Source organism: Penicillium chermesinum, assembly GCF_028974085.1.
Source record: "Penicillium chermesinum strain IBT 19713 chromosome Unknown utg000003l:1.0-5111272.0:1.0-5115320.0, whole genome shotgun sequence".
NCBI classification, from domain to species: Eukaryota; Fungi; Ascomycota; class Eurotiomycetes; order Eurotiales; family Aspergillaceae; genus Penicillium; species Penicillium chermesinum.
The window spans coordinates 4,485,027-4,501,467 of NW_026695313.1; the positions used below are offsets into that span (position 1 = coordinate 4,485,027).

At 48.0% G+C, this 16,441-nt stretch overlaps 3 protein-coding genes across 3 annotated transcripts; 2 read left to right on the top strand and 1 right to left on the bottom strand.

Moving 5' to 3' along the window:
- Positions 1–1,918: 1,918 nt before the first annotated feature.
- N7468_004650 (uncharacterized protein) lies at positions 1,919–2,264 on the bottom strand (the record flags this gene model as incomplete). The annotated part of the gene is made up of 2 exons (XM_058473947.1): positions 1,919–1,926; positions 1,997–2,264. The coding sequence occupies 2 exons, from the start codon at positions 2,262–2,264 to the stop codon at positions 1,919–1,921; spliced, it is 276 nt and encodes a 91-aa protein (XP_058332950.1).
- Positions 2,265–11,562: 9,298 nt separating this feature from the next.
- N7468_004651 (uncharacterized protein) lies at positions 11,563–11,772 on the top strand (the record flags this gene model as incomplete). The annotated part of the gene is made up of 1 exon (XM_058473948.1): positions 11,563–11,772. One exon carries the CDS (start codon positions 11,563–11,565, stop codon positions 11,770–11,772), a length of 210 nt encoding a protein of 69 aa, XP_058332951.1.
- Positions 11,773–12,623: 851 nt separating this feature from the next.
- N7468_004652 (cation-transporting P-type ATPase PCA1) lies at positions 12,624–16,304 on the top strand (the record flags this gene model as incomplete). The annotated part of the gene is made up of 2 exons (XM_058473949.1): positions 12,624–12,900; positions 12,952–16,304. 2 exons carry the CDS (start codon positions 12,624–12,626, stop codon positions 16,302–16,304), a joined length of 3,630 nt encoding a protein of 1,209 aa, XP_058332952.1.
- Between the last annotated feature and the right edge of the window lie 137 nt (positions 16,305–16,441).

Here is a 16,441-nt window from a genome sequence, read left to right on the forward strand (position 1 = left end):
GCATCGGACTACGCGTTAGGAGCCAGGCTCACGCAACCCGATAACGAACAGAAATATCGACCAATTGCATTTTGGTCCAGAAAGATGACACCAGCCGAATTAAACTACGATGTCTACGACAAAGAACTATTGGCAATAGTCATGGCATTCAAGACATGGAGACCATACTTGGAAGGAGCAAACCACCAAGTAGTAGTGAAGTCAGATCACAAAAATCTGACATACTTCACCACTACCAAGGAGCTCACCAGACGACAAGCACGATGGGCAGAAGAACTGTCCCGATACGATTACCGAATCGAACACTGCAGCGGAACGTCCAACAGTCAAGCAGACGCGCTCAGCAGAAGACCTGACTACCAAGAAGGAGTCAAAGAAGCATCACCAGCCATCCTACGAATGGATGAATATGGCAATATTGTTCACAACCACCAACAGCTAGCAGCAACTAGTGAAATCCTAGACGAATGGACGGCCAAACTCAAGGAAGAGACAGCTAAAGACGGAACCATCCAGAAAATCTTGGAAACCGCACCAGCAAAGATGACCCAAGAAAACGGACTTGTCATCATACACGGATTGATCTACGTACCCGAAAAATTGAGACAAGAAACGATCAAAAACCACCATGACACCCCAGCGGAAGGACATATGGGAGCAGAAAAGACTATCGAAAGCATCACAAGGAACTACTTCTGGCCGAACATCCACAGAAAAGTCAGGAAATACATACGAAACTGCGATACCTGTCAACGAGACAAACCAACAAGACACATGCAGTATGGAGAGCTACAACCTGTCGAAGCACCGACAACACCGTTCGAAGTCATCACCATTGACTTCATCACCAAGTTACCCCAGTCGGACGAACAAGATATGATTATGGTAGTGACGTGTAAACTCACGAAGTACACATACCTAATCGCAACCACGGAGCAGATCACAGCAGAAGAAATGGCAGACCTGCTTGTGAGACACGTTTTTGCAACCAACGGAACGCCCAGGGTCATGATATCTGATCGAGACAAACTATTCACCTCGAGACTCTGGCAGTCACTTACAGACTTGATAGGGATAGAGCTACGACTTTCAACAGCCTATCACCCGCATACCAACGGACAGACAGAACGAACAAACCAAACAGTTGAACAATGGCTACGCCACTACGTCAACTACCGACAAGATAATTGGGCAGCACTCTTACCTATTGCACAGTTCGCGTTTAACAACGCCGTCCACTCAACGACCGGTGAAACACCAGCATTTGCAGTATTCGGAAGAAACCCGACACTGCTAGGAGAAGCAATCGGCAAGAAACCAGTCGCCGAAAACGCACGACTCATGGCTCGAGGCATCAGACAACTACATGCACAACTCGCCAAAGACATTGAATTCATGAACTACCGCATGAAAATGTACTACGACCGCACCCACGCGGAAGGGCCAGACCTAAAAGAGGGGATGAAAGTGTACCTCTTACGACGAAACATCAAAACCAAGCGACCTAGCTCGAAACTCGACCACCTGAAACTCGGACCGTTTAAAATTGAAAAGAAAATCGGACCAGTCAATTATCGCTTGAAACTACCAGAAAGCATGAAAAGAATATTCCCGACATTCCATATCTCGTTACTCGAACCCGCACCAGAAAATGCAACCCTTGAAACCAACGTTGAACTCGCGGAAGACGAAACAGAGGACGAATACGAAGTCGAAGCTATCCTAGGGGGATAGATGGATGGATAATCAGCAGAAGCTCTTGGTTAAATGGAAAGGGTACCCTACCTCGGAAAACACATGGGAACCTATTTCGAACCTGAGGGGCTGCCACCAGCTGGTTCAACAATATTATCGCGCGGCGAAGAGACTACCTCGCCAACGGAAGCAGCGAAAGCGTCGAAATCAATGTCGTCCCAATTTACGGGACTGGACGGATCGACAGACGCAAGAATCTGCGTCAGAGTAGGACCCTCTGACGTAGCCGCAAGGATCCTACCAGGATCGGAAGAAGCAGATTGAGAAACCTCGCCAGCGGCACGAACGCTCTCTGCACCACAATCTTGTTTTTCCGTATCGACACGCTCTTTTTCGATACGAGCAAGCTCTTCAGCTTCACGACGTTCGAGATCCTCCAACTCGGAAATCTCCTTAAATTCACGAGCGATAAAGTCACCAGCACGCTCTCTTAACAAAGCTTCTTGTTGCTCAAGGCGCATAACTTGAGCTAACGCTTTCTTTCGTTGAGCAGCAATCTCTTGCTGCATTTTGACCAGTTTACGCCATTCGGCGTCAGAATATGTCGGCTTCGACATCACGCACTTCGCCCGACCACCACCAGCGATACAACCAAGACACTTGTCGGAACACTCCGCACGGAAACACACTCGTTTGAGACGGACGCAGCGTTCACAAGGGATTACAGCCCTGAAACCTTCCTCCTCGATTCTCGTCGTCAGATTATTTTTGCGAACAGAGGAACGACACACCATGATGATCGAAATAGGTGAAGAAACATGAGGAACAGGAACTCACCAAAGGGGGAAGACGCTATTTAAGTCTTTGGGGACAAAGACCCTGAAGGAGGGGATGATGTTACGGACCCACTTCGGTTGAAGAAAATAAGTCAACCACGACCAACCGATCTGTCAAGATTGACACACACGTGACAAGGGAGCCAGGTATGGCAGCCGACCAATTGGCATGAAGGAGCCAGGAACAGCTGTCTAAGGCAGCAAGGCAACAGTGGCTCATCAGCGATGTGCACTGCACATCAGCGATGCGCGGAGCGCATCAGCGATGTGTCCCGAACACATCAGTGACAGGAAGGACTGGATATATAAGGACACTCACTTGGCACCATGTATTTAGTTCTTCGCGATCAATCTCTTCTTGATTCTACATCATTGTTACTTAGGAACCACAAGATTGGAATACGACAACGGTTCATTGTTCATACTTGTCTCGAATCCAAACCTAACGACGAAGGGGAGATCCATAAGAACCTGACCTCGTCGGCGCCCTCAGCAGCTCCACGTTTACTAAGCAAGACCTCTAAGGACTTGAGCATCTAAGGCCTGTTGCCGTGTGTGATCGGTAGGCATTGCAATAGAGTGACGAGACACCCTTGGCGTGCAGAGTGACCAAGAGAAGTATCACCCTTTGAGGACCCACTCACCGAGACTCGCTAGGTAGTGCGTAACAACTGGTATACGGCGTATCAATCTTCGTCGACAACCTGCTGGTAAAAAGCCTACCTGGAAATTCAATAAGCAAAATGGAAAGCTCTCGCGAGGATCTAAGGGTGGAATTGATTGGTATCGCTATCAAAAGATGATTCTTATACCAAAGCTTCTTCCTTTTGCTAAGGAATGCGCTATTGAGCGACCGAAGACGATCGTCCAGGAAGATAAAGCTCCAGCGCATAATCATTATATTCAACAGCGAGTATTCGATGCAGCTGGAGTGCAGCGATTGCTTTGGTGTCCAAACTCGCCTGATCTTAATGCAATTGAACCTGCGTGGCCCTGGATGAAGCGACGGACTACTAGGAAGGGAGCACCTAAGTCTAGGCAAGAAGCTATTACTATATGGAATCAAACCTGGCGAGACCTCCCGCAGGAGAAGATTCAGGCTTGGATTGAGCGTATACCGACGCATATCAAGAAGATAATTGAATTGGAAGGGGGAACGAATACAAGGAGGGTAGGTAAAAAATACTAGATAGTACGTTAATGTAATTTAATAGGTGGTACGTGCGCTGCGCAATACTTTTTGGATGGACCTCCGTAGATGGGCCGGTCGTCGATTCAAGGCAGGCCAAAGGACATGACGTAGCGACATGACATAATACTTCCAATTCGAGTCTAGCGGTACTCTGGACACTGGTAAGAGTTAGCAACTATGGTTCCAGGAGGACTGGAAGCTCGCATGAGTAGATTGTGCTATTCCCAAAAACCCCTGTTCCTCGCTTCATGTAATGGTGGTAAGGTAGCTACTGTATTTAAAAGGATGAAAGAACTGGGTGATTCCTTGCAAGACGACAAACAGTTTTCAATGCACAGTAATATCGACCCCCCCTGCTTGACCGCCAGGAACCGCCTTCCCATCATTAGCACACCCATCGCCCAAACGCGCAGTTATGTATAGCATTTTTCTTAATAACTTCATCGTTTGACCTTGCACAAAGCTTTTCCAACGCCCAGCCCTTCATTCTAGCCATCAAATATGGGGTTTGGAGGTTTCCGTGTGGCGGAGTTTCTGGCAGAAAAGAGCAGTCGCATAAGGGGCCTGGTTGTTTCTGTAACAAGCTCAGCCCTACAACTCATTTCGATCAGTTCTTGCGGCGCCACTGCAAGGAATTAATTAATCATCGTTTTCTGCCAAGTCTCTCGAGCACCGGCATAGTTGTTCTAGCACAATTACAGTAACACAGCACTTGTCCGCATATATTCACCCTCAAATGGTCACGTCTGGTGCGTTATTGTCTGTCCGTGGAATAACGATACAGAGAACAATTGAAGTTAATCAAAGTTGACTACCCGGTTATACGAAGGCATGGGCACCGCATTTTACTCACAATTTTTCTTACGTTATTCCTCGGACGGACATCTACATATTCATCCGGGCCTATTTGAAGATGTGTATATCTGTAACCTGATAAAGATAAAATAGCTATGAGATGGAGGAGGCTGAAGAGCACAAATGTGGCTGGGTGGCTAGTCTCTCTTGACCTGGCTAGAACCTAAGCCAACCTTGGGGCGATATGACGAAATGGTCGATCTTTCCACATGTAAAACACCTCAACATCAAAATGCACGTTGTAGAAAAGTGAGCCGGTACACAAGCTAAATTTCGGTCAAGAGACTTGCATGCCCAAATAAACCGATGCAGTCAGAATAAAACTATCAACACTGGGTGCTGATTACTGTATACAGTTCACCATCAACACAGGTCAGGTCGATTGCCTGGTCGCCCGGATGGACACCAACTCGCATGGGGGATTATTAGCGGCTCTGTATATCTCTAATTGCTCACTGACTTCATACAAAGTCTGGTGTTCATTTCGGAAAGTTGAAGTAGCGACTACTGAGGCTCCAATCCTCAAAGGCAAACTACCCGCGCATATTTCGTTGACAAGCTTGGCAACCAGGGTGAAAAAAATTTAAGCCAGAGGCCTGGGGGGGGCAAGAGTATTAGGAAAAAGCACGGACCATATGTAAAAGTGGAGAAGGTGATGATGTTAGCCAATCCTTTTCAATCAACCCGACTTTTCTCCTTCAGGCAGTGCTTGAACAATCTTCTCACCACTTTGCACACCTTGTGTTTTGAGAGTTGAAGCACTTTGAATTAATTGCTACGGCATGTCTCCACCTCCTTTTTCCAACAAAACTTCAAGGGCCAGTTCATTTAATCCGATCAAGGAAGTAGAGACTATCAATTAATTGGAAATTCACCTTGTCACCATTCTGTCAACGCCTGCTTGGCCCTCACAAACAAATAGGATGGTGATGAAGAGACGCCGCATTGATGTTCCCAAACGCTTTCCAGTAGCCCGCGTGCGTTGAAACCACGCCCAATGCTCTCTCTTGTCTATTAGTGCAGTGCTTTTCAATCAGAGCAACTTGTCTGGTGATAAAAACTGGCCAGTCATTCGAGGATTCAAACCACTACCGTTTGAATACAGCTGTTTGGGGTACTTTTGGAGTTGAATTAAGTGATTCTTATTGTGTGGACCCCCAAACAGAAGAGGATCGCAGGTTCGTAGAACCCCATCACGTTTGATCTATCGACGGTAAACGCAAACACGCCCAAAGAGCACAGATAATTCATTAACGCTACCTAACCAGGTGGGCAAGAAAAGAAGCACAGCATTCCACCGCGTTAGCCCTCATAATTGTATCAGGCGAAGAAATGGCCAATTTCATTACGTAGTCTCCGCGACACTCTTTTGGTGTCGCACTACCACCATTTGGGGACGTTGATCCACTCTCCGAATTAGCCAATTCAAGCCGTTTGCTGCTGACACCGTTTGGTGTCCGTTGCCTTCACCATTTGAGCCCTGAAACAACATACCCGTTTCCTGCTTCCTGTTTGTAGACCATCACGTTGTACACCAATTTACCAGGGACAATAAAGGAAAACCTTTTGAATATTCATTCGACCTTTTCACCACTTTGTTCAGAATGGTTTTATTGCTCACCTCATTTGTGAAAATGAGCTGGCGACCCATATGGTGACGGCAGTTGCGAGGGCGGTTAACGTGCAAATTTGTCTTCATAACGTGAATCAATACAAGACCACGATTTCTTTTTGTGATGAATATCATGTCCTTTTTTCCCGTATCGTAGGTTCAAATATTCAGCTTTTCGCAATTGGATTTTAGGGCCTTTATTTATTACGCTTCTCCTTCAACCTGCCTTTAAAAGCACCACTCTCAGCCCCCCATCTGTCAAGTACTGTCCATTCAAGAACCTCAAAAAGCAAGACAACAACTTCCAATGTCTGCTTTACGAAGAGTCCGATCCAATAATTCTTCTAAAAGAAAGTCGTTTCGTCAAAAACAGTACCGTCGCAAGACAAACATGATGAAAAAGGCATCTGAATATAGTAAGATGTGTGATGCGGATGTATGCATAGGTATTCGCATAAGGGAGACGGGTCAGATACATATTTTGTCTGCGGATACTTCAGGATTTTGGGCTTTTCTTCCTTTGCAACTGGTATGTCAACTCTAAATGATACAGCACAATTCATCGAAATGAACGCTGATTTGTCAGGGCTCCTATTACCCAACTCCGACTGTGATGACGGATCGCGATTTAAAGAAAGCCAAAGAAGATACTGCTTCCAAGGACCCACTATAGGCTCTCAACAGGATAGGGTTTATGAACACGTTTTACACTCGACTTAGATTTCCTCCGTAGAATGTCGTGAATAAAGGATCTTGAGCTACTTTGACATTTCCAATATCGTTCTTGCGAAGTCAACAAGTACAGTATATCAAAGAGGCCGCATTAAAGCAATTATTGTGCTGTAGTCCATTATAGAATAGGAAACTATTTGAGTATAGTCATACTAGAAAAAGCCAACAGCTTGACTGGGGAAGAGCCGGTTTTACATGAATGGAAGGCAGATCGTGATCAATAAGTTGGATGAAGAGGAATTGTGATCAGCCTTGCAATGAACTCTTTCGGGAGACGTATGTATGGTTCTTTGATTACTGTGTAAGTGGCTTGATTCGCGAGGTGGTGCCTGAGGAATAACCATGGTAGCAGAAACTACGGGTAGCGCTGACTGATACAGTGGTGTTTCATAAGTATTTGACCTTGGGTACTTCACTACCCGCTTTAGGCCTGACCGCTCTTCTAGACCGCCTACTATATTAGTATATGTGGCTGCGGACGCGTCCTAACACGCCAGTATTTGCAGTCTTAAACAGTAGATATAACGTGTCCATAGCTATATTTGCACTCCTTAAGCTATTTCCATAGCTAATATGCATCCAATACGTTGGTAAAGGGGGTCCAGACCTCGAAGCTATTGATTTGACTGAAATCCCGAGGTTTCTGCATGGCAATATTAAAAGTGGGCCCTAGAGGGCCGAAGTACCTAAGGTCAAATACTTGTGGAACACCACTGTAGCTACCTGAAAAATTACTTCAGCTCCTCAGACCACAGCCAATAATGAGGAGACAGAACTCAGCCACGCTAACCCGATTAGGCCTGTGGTCTTTAGACCACCAGGGTTTTACGACTGTGGTTTTTAAACCACCCTGGTCTAAATACCCCCACATCTTGTTTTTTTAAACCTCTAGAGTCTTATAACCCAAGATCACACGTGGAAACCCCAGAGACTACTTTGAACATTCTTTTAGCTCTTATCTTGACGTTATGACTTTAGTCAGCGTACGAATACGCAAAGTCTCGTCGACCACTTGAAATCTGTCGGAATGTACGGAGCCAAATCCATACAATTTACAAGTTCCTTTTGGGTTTCAGGGGGTTTTTAGAATCCACAGTCTCGTTGAGACAAACTCCGTGGGTGGGCTGTTTACCTTTCTCGTCAGGAAATTCCGAACCTAGATGACTGGTCGAAATCGGATTATCTCTGGTTTTATTACCAATGTAAGACCCCATTGGTTGAAAGCCCATGGTATTCGTTTTTGGTAATATCACTTAAGCTCTAGTTACTGCCGAGTTGACATTGTACGCTGTTACTGAGCACTCTTAGCAGTGTCCAGAGTACCACTAAGCCTAGATTGGAAGTGTGTTTATGTAATCAACTTCGCGACGGAACGGTCCGCTTCAGCCTTCAGCCTTATCCTCGAGTTTATTGCAAGCCATGCCCACAATTGTTAAACTGGCTTCGGTGTGAGGATCTACAGCAGCATACTGTTAGTGTGGTTAGGGAGCACACATCAGTTCTAAGGCCAGACTGTAATCTGGTCTTTGACCCACACTGTGCGATGGCAATAGACGCTGTGTTTATTCATCCATTTTTATATAAGGGAGCCTGTGCAGCCGCTTTTGTGGCTCCAATTCCAAAGGCAAAGCACGCATCATACTCCGGTCTCGCCCGAGGTCCCGGAATGAAGTGGAAGTAACCATGTTGTCCTCGCAAGTCGGCTGAAATAATTTCAGGCCAGAGATGTGGGGGGTTCGAAACTATTAGGAAGTGCACGGACCTCCTATCTAGGTGGGGAAGCTGTTTTCATTGAGCCAATCCAATTCAATCCTAATTTTCTACATAGAACACAGTTGAGACTTGCACATTCTCACCACTTTCTGCGGCCTCATATGTTAAATTTTGGACACTCCTTCAACACAACATGTTTTTTTTCTCACCTTTGTTGAACTCGCAATTAGGCTGTCCATTATCCCCAGGAGCCAGTTCGTGTAATCTGATCGGAGTAGTAACGGATACTATCAATCGAGAATCAACGGTAGCCGTGGACAACATTCCGTTTCCCTCACAAAACAAACGTGGTGGTGCTGAAGTGAACCCACAGGAAATTTGTGTGTCTATTGGGGTGACTACCGCAACTAGGGGGTCTCTGTACACTGCTCAGCTCAAGCAAGACAACACCACTCATTCATTAGTAAACACTACTCATCAATAAACACTACTCATCAATAAACACTGCTCATCAATAAACACTGCTCATCAATAAACACTGCTCATCAATAAACACTACTCTACTCACCGACAGACCCTACTCATCTATGTGGAAGGAGCTTGCCAATCGCGAGGAGAAGAGGAAATATTGTATTCTTATTGCCCGAATAACAAGGCATGCATACTAGTTAGGTCTTGGTAGCCCCGTTTTGGCCCACAACCACCTGGTGGTAGTTACAGTACAGCAATCGGAATAACAACTCTTAAAACGTGGAGTGTTGGAGGGCGCAAATAGTGCAAAAAGCGGTTCCACTATTTCTTTACTGTAACGGAAGGAAGTGATGAAAGAACATAGACCAGAGAGGGGCGCCAAGCCTGCCCTATCTCCGCGTTAAAACCGAACGACTAGAATTTTCTCATCAAGAAACACTACTCATCAAGAAACACTACTCATCAAGAAACACTACTCATCAAGAAACACTACTCATCAAGAAACACTACTCATCAAGAAACACACCGTACAGTACTCATCGATAGACCTTACTCGTTTGTATCGAAAGAGCTTGCCTATCGCGTGGGAAATATTTAGTTTTCTTACTGCCTGAGTAACAAGGCATATATCCTAAGCCTTGGCAACCTCAATTTTGGTCCACCGCCAGTTTTACAGGTGGTTACTCCGTACTGTGAGATCATCAGGTGACTAGGTTCGACTACGAGGAAACTGATTCGATCACGCCCGGTCGTTCATGGGGACCATTTTAAGCAGACATGGGTACTGTGTAGCTCGTAACAAGAGGCTAGTAGAGATATGAGCGATATGGCCCCGAGAGAAGTCTCTTGGAAGACTCGTCCGAACCATCACCGCTACAGCGACTTGCGCGAAAGTATATATGGAAAGGCCATTCACTATACGATGTAAATCTTCAAAGTATCAGGCCGGCGCAATGTTTGCGTGCGGCCACCGCCGATGGCGAGAATTCCATATTCGTGATTTCTGAGCACGAAGAGCAGGAACTTGTCGCTAAAGGCCAGCTCACCAAGGAGAAGCATTTTCTATCAATGGCTTCTAGAGTGCTGAATAAGATAGAAGAAGAAAGGCGGCTCGTTCTGTGAAGCTAAGGGAACCATGAGAAACCTCTTAAGCACACATGGATACTATGAAGTCCGGAACAAGAGGCTATAAGAGACATGAGCGATGTAGCCCAGGGAGAAAATTCTTAGAAGGCTTGATGAGATGAGCCGTACGCCTCGTGTCTATCGTTGAACTATGTAGCGCCTCTCGTAGGCATGGCTGTAGGAATACATGGATATAAATGTTGTTTTGGGCAGATTTTCCTGGGAAGCTACAGTACTTGGAAGCCCTATAATAAAACATTTATTCTAGGAGGCGAGGCCTCCTGAGAGAATCCTCTTGAGAGGAAATTAGTTCTGGGAACCCCAACCGACGAGGAGATGCCCCATGAGAGGGTCTACGTCATATGAAACCCCTCTTTGTTCTGCACCCGTCTTATAACAGTCATCCTAGTGCTAGCGTGGTTATGAGACAAGTAAAGCAAATGCTAGAACGACACCCCAAATTACTAAACCAAAGAATCCAGTTTTGGCATCATGACTTAAGTACTGGTACCTAAGCCACTGTGGGATTTAAGCCGGAGAGAATCGGCACAAGACTGTAATGGAGTGAACCCATTCATGGCTGCCCACACAACTGGAGTGAGGACTGACTTCATTGGTCCACTGTGTTCATTGCCTGCTGAAGAAGTGGGTCACAAACGCAGTGCCCTCCTATTCGTTTGTCTAGTGTGGGAAGACTGCGGACAAACTGTGGGCGTGCCGCAGCGAAACCTACGCTATTTAAGAATTGCTTTTTCTCCGCCTACCCACATAGTTACAGCCTTCTCACGCCGATGCTGTGCGCCAATCGTGTTGCTTAGGCACAGCCCGCTGCGGAGCTTTATTCAGTGGCGCACTCCGCGGTCCTTATGAGGAGACACTATTGGCCCGTTGTCTTCGTTGCCTGCAGAAGTGGGAAGGCTTAGGCTTTGGGCCCCGTGATCTAGGGCAGTTGATTCGAGGCTACGTTCGCAAGGCCATGGACGCGGATCCACTTTGGACGTACGTCCACAGCTCCAGATCTACTACAGCCTCCAAGCTGTCCACTGGCGGCCACGATGGCTGAGTAGCCATCCGGGCTCCAGGTTTTTTGACGACGGTCCATACGGGATGCAAGTCTTTCGATCCAAATCTTTCATTCCGTTCGAGACAACAATGACCGGGTCACCAACCAAGGAATTGCGATGGGATTCGTCTGCTCCCGGAATCGATACTTTCAGGATACGGTCGACGTGGGACCCGTCAGATCCTATGCGGCAAGTCATACGACCCTTAGCGACTGAAGCCCGCTCTAGAGATATACACGGGGGTTGAGATCCCTGGCGGGCCTAGGCATGTGGTCTGAACACCTACGAGGTCAGGGGCCTGAGAGTAGAGGGCCGGGGTGGCGTGCCCAGGTACCGATGGCCAGCGTCATAAGGTCGGATGCAGCTGCCCTGGGCCACCATACCAGATTACCAGGACCGGGTACCCCCGACCGACTCGATCATCAGACGCTGGTCGTACGACCAGCTCACCGCCCAACTGGCGGCCACTATTGTTGAATATCACACACTGTTGAGTATCACGTTGGCTGAAACTGATATATATGGCATCCTGCCCCTGTAAACGAGAACTCCTTAAATCAATCAACGAGAATCAATCAGACGATCGCTTGTCTCAACAACTATGGCTGCGTAGCCATATGGGCTCCAAGTCTTTTGACGACGATCCATATGGGACACAAGTCTTTCGATCTGAATCTTCTATTCCTCACTGTTCATGGCTTAGTTACCACTTGTTGTATGGCTGCTCGTGATTGCCTGGCGAACTGGGTAACTGTCGAGACTCCCACAACTGGTGTGACCAAACGCCGTGCAGACACTTAACGGTGACTGAATACCAAAGCAGACGGCTCCTTCGTTTCGGTTCTTTTGCGTTTGCGTGATGGTGTCGTATCCGTCTCATCATCGACCGCTTCAACGATCATGCTCTCAAAATCTCGGTAACTGTAATCACGGCGAGGGGCCCTCCGAGGTCGTGAGCTAATGACATTGTATTTTTGACTGAATATATATGCTAAATTCGTTCCTCATGAAGAACACTCAAAAACTTAAATATGCCTTCTCGATTACTATAGGAGTATTGACATACTACAAAATTATAATATACCTTCTGGTTGTTGAGATATGATGTTGTAATTTAACGCCTTTAATATGGTGTATTGGGGTGTTTCACTCGGGCGGGAATTACGTTATTAAGTAATTCCCTTCTCCGGGTATCCACCAATCCTACTGCTCCGTCATATTATCCTTCCCCGCCCCAAGTCTTACCGCTGACTCAATTTCCAAAACTCAACCTCAACAACACATCAAATTGAAACAAATTGGAGTAAAAGCAAAGGCTCACTTCAATAATGGAATGTGATGATTGCGGCGGCCCACCGGCTCCATCCGCTGAGCCTCTCGACACTACGGCCCCGGCTCACGGAAAGCTCAACCAGGGGAAAATGGACGATTGCTGCTCTCCGGGTAGACTCCCGGGCAACGAAGCCGAGAATAATACCGACGCGCCTGACTGCTGCCGTGGCAAAGTCCGCCCATGCTGCGACGCCTTTTGCCTTGACCTCCTGGCTTTGCGGGAATGCGAGATGAGTACCGCGGCTGCTCCCACCCCAAACGTCCAGCCAAACAGTGAGTAGCCGCTCTTGGGAATAGAATTCAAATATTGCTAATTCTCCTTAGCTTGCGGTGGAGCTACCGACAGCAAGGCATGCAGCCACCATAGTCTCTCCGCCCTCGACCGTTACGGCGCTACTTTACAAGCCCTGGGGTGTATCTGCCGCGCTCTCATTGCTCTTGGCCAAGAAACCTGCTGTGAAATTCGTGAGCGCCAGACTTTGGACAGGAAGCAGTGCTCCAGGAAGTCATCTGCTCGCTCCGTTCTTCGTACTTCTCTGGATTCCTACAGTAGTAGCGGCTCCCTGGCTAAGGACCAGGCCGCGCAGAACCATCTTCGCCTGCGAAGGGGCTCTCGTGAAAGCGCCAGGTCTGTCAAGAAGCCATTCGCGGATCCCTGCGTTGTCTCATTTTGTTCAACGGACAAGCCCTCCAAAGAGCCTCCGTTCGAATGTAAGTGCCCGAAGTCGTGGTGCTCTGGGGGCCAACCTGTCAAGGAACCTTACCCGAAGAGCAACTTTGGTGTCTCTTGCTGCACGGAAGCCAATATCAAAGAAGCCCCAACGAAAAACAAATGCTCCTATTCTCGCTTCTTGGAGGCTCCCCGTGTCGAAGAATCCCCTCCCAAGGTCAGCTGCCCCGGATCATGCTGCCCCGGAGACCAGCCTGTCAAAGACAATGACAGCAAGAGCATATATCCGGACTCCTCCTGGTCGAAGGTCAAGCCTATTGTTGAATCTCCAACTAGCGGATGTGCAGGGTCTTGTTGTGGTAAAGGTAAGGACACGATTACTCAAGAGCCCTCCAATGCCGCCTCCTCTGGCTCTTGCTGTAAGCCACCGAAGCAGGATATCTTGAAGACTTCGAAGACTAGTTGCACAGAAAAGCAGCCGGTCAGCCCTCGAGGCTCTTGCACCGATGCTTGCAACTCCTCTACTGCGGCCAATCCTGGTTTAGAGATTGAGAGAGCCCCGAATCAGGCTATCACCGACCTAGAGAGTCAGGGCATCGGTGAGGAACATGTTGTTCTCAGCATTTCTGGCTTGACTTGTACTGGTTGCGAGACAAAGCTCAACCGAACCCTCGCTACCGTCCGTGCCGTCAAAGACTTGAAAACCAGTCTGGTTCTCTCACGCGCCGAGTTCAACATTGATCTTCGCCTTGGTTCGGTAGAGGACGTCATCAAACATCTAGAGCGAACAACTGAATTTAAGTGCGAAAGAGTCCAGAACCAGGGATCTAGCTTAGATCTTATAGTCCCCGATGAGCCCTCTAAATTCATTAGTCAGACGTGGCCGGACGGAGTTCTTGATATGGCGCCCGTGGACAAGCAGACCGTGCGAGTTGCGTTTGATCCGAAGATCGTGGGAGCTCGAGACCTCACCGAGAAGATTTGGGACCGGCCAATTGAACTTGCTCCTCCACGCGGTGACCCTTCGCTGGAGGCTGGCAGCCAGCATGTTCGTCATGTTGGATACATGACGCTTCTTTCCGCTGCTTTGACAATTCCGGTCCTGGTCATGGCATGGGCTCCGCTTCCTGAGAGGGCGGTGGCATATGCCTCGGCTTCACTCACCTTGGCCACGATTGTTCAAGTTGTCATAGCGGGGCCTTTCTATCCTAAAGCCCTGAAGGCTCTCGTTTTCTCGAGGGTTATCGAGATGGACCTCTTGATCGTCTTGAGTACTAGTGCGGCCTACATCTTCTCGGTGGTCTCCTTTGGGTATCTCGTTGCAGAGCAGCCCCTTTCGACTGGTCAATTTTTTGAAACGAGCACTCTCTTGGTCACCTTGATCATGGTTGGTCGATGGGTTGCCGCTCTCGCTCGTCAGAGAGCTGTTGCATCCATTTCTATCCGGTCGCTTCAGGCATCGACAGCCATCCTTGTCGACAAAGAGACTGGAACGGAACGTGAGATTGACGCCCGACTTTTTCAATACGGTGACACATTCAAAGTTCTCCCTGACACCAAAATCCCGACCGACGGCACTGTCATCAATGGGTCGTCTGAAGTTGATGAGTCTATGCTCACTGGTGAATCCAGACCAGTGGAGAAATACCCTGAGTCTGTGGTGATTGCTGGGTCTATCAATGGACCTGGAGTTATGACTGTTCGACTGAACCGTTTGCCTAGCGATAACACTATCAATGCTATTGCTGCGATGGTCGATGAAGCCAAACTGTCGAAACCCAAGCTGCAGGATCTTGCGGACCGGGTAGCATCCTATTTCGTCCCGGTTGTGGTGGCATTAACGATCATCACGTTCGTCATCTGGGTTGCAGTGGGGATGACTCTTCGTGGACATGATGGATCCGAAGCTACAATTCAGGCCATCACCTACGCCATTACTGTCCTCATCGTCTCTTGCCCCTGTGCTATTGGACTGGCTGTTCCTATGGTTATTGTGATAGTTAGCGGAGTTGTGGCGGAAAGAGGTATCATCTTCAAGTCAGCAGACGCTATTGAAGTGGCTCATAAGACGTCGCACGTCGTGTTTGATAAGACTGGGACCTTGACTCAGGGAAAGCTTTCAGTCGTCGCTAAGAACTGCGTCAAAGTGGATAACCTCCCGCTTCTTCTAGGCCTCATCGAAACCAGTCGCCACCCGGTCTCGGTTTCTGTGGCTACTTACCTCAAGGAAACTGGTGTTACGGCTTCGACTGTTTCTGAGTCTAAGAGCCTTACTGGTAAAGGTATTGAAACCACATTCGGCGGCCGGAAACTTCAAGCAGGCAATTCTCGCTGGCTGAATTTATCGGAAAATGAACATGTGCAACAAATGCTTGCTCAAGGGTACACTGTCTTCTGCTTTACTATCGACAATGCGTTACAGGCGGTCTACGGTCTTGAAGATGAGCTTCGACCTGACGCTGCGGCGACGATTGAGACCTTGCAGAAGCGTGACGTCTCGGTACATGTCGTTTCTGGCGACGATGACGGAGCTGTCCATTCTTTGGCATCCAAGCTTGGCATTCCTGGCGGCAATGTGCGTTCTCGAAGCTCGCCCGCTGACAAGAAGGACTACATTCAGACGCTCCTCGGTACTGGCGCAGATGGCAATAAACCAGTTGTTGTTTTCTGCGGTGATGGCACCAACGATGCTGCCGCTCTCGCGCAGGCTACGATCGGTGTTCACATAAACGAAGGCACCGATGTCGCGCAGTCCGCCGCTGATGTGGTTCTCCTGCGGCCTTCTTTGGCTGGCATCTGCACCATGATGAACGCCAGTCAGAAATCTGTCAACCGCATCAAGCTCAACTTTATATGGAGCTTCGTGTACAACACCTTTGCAGTCCTTCTCGCTGCGGGTGCTTTTGTAAATGCCAGAATCCCTCCAGAGTTTGCAGGACTGGGAGAGTTAGTGAGTGTATTGCCTGTCATTGCTGCCGCGGTGCTTCTGCGTTGGTCGAAGATCTAGTCACAGGGCACTACTATTGCACGGGTAACAGCAGCTCAAGTTCCACAAACTCTCCTTGATGTCCGACTAGAATCGTCGTTTGGAAGACGGGATGCGACAGCTCCTGCCATATTCGAATTCGAATCGCAATCGTGGAT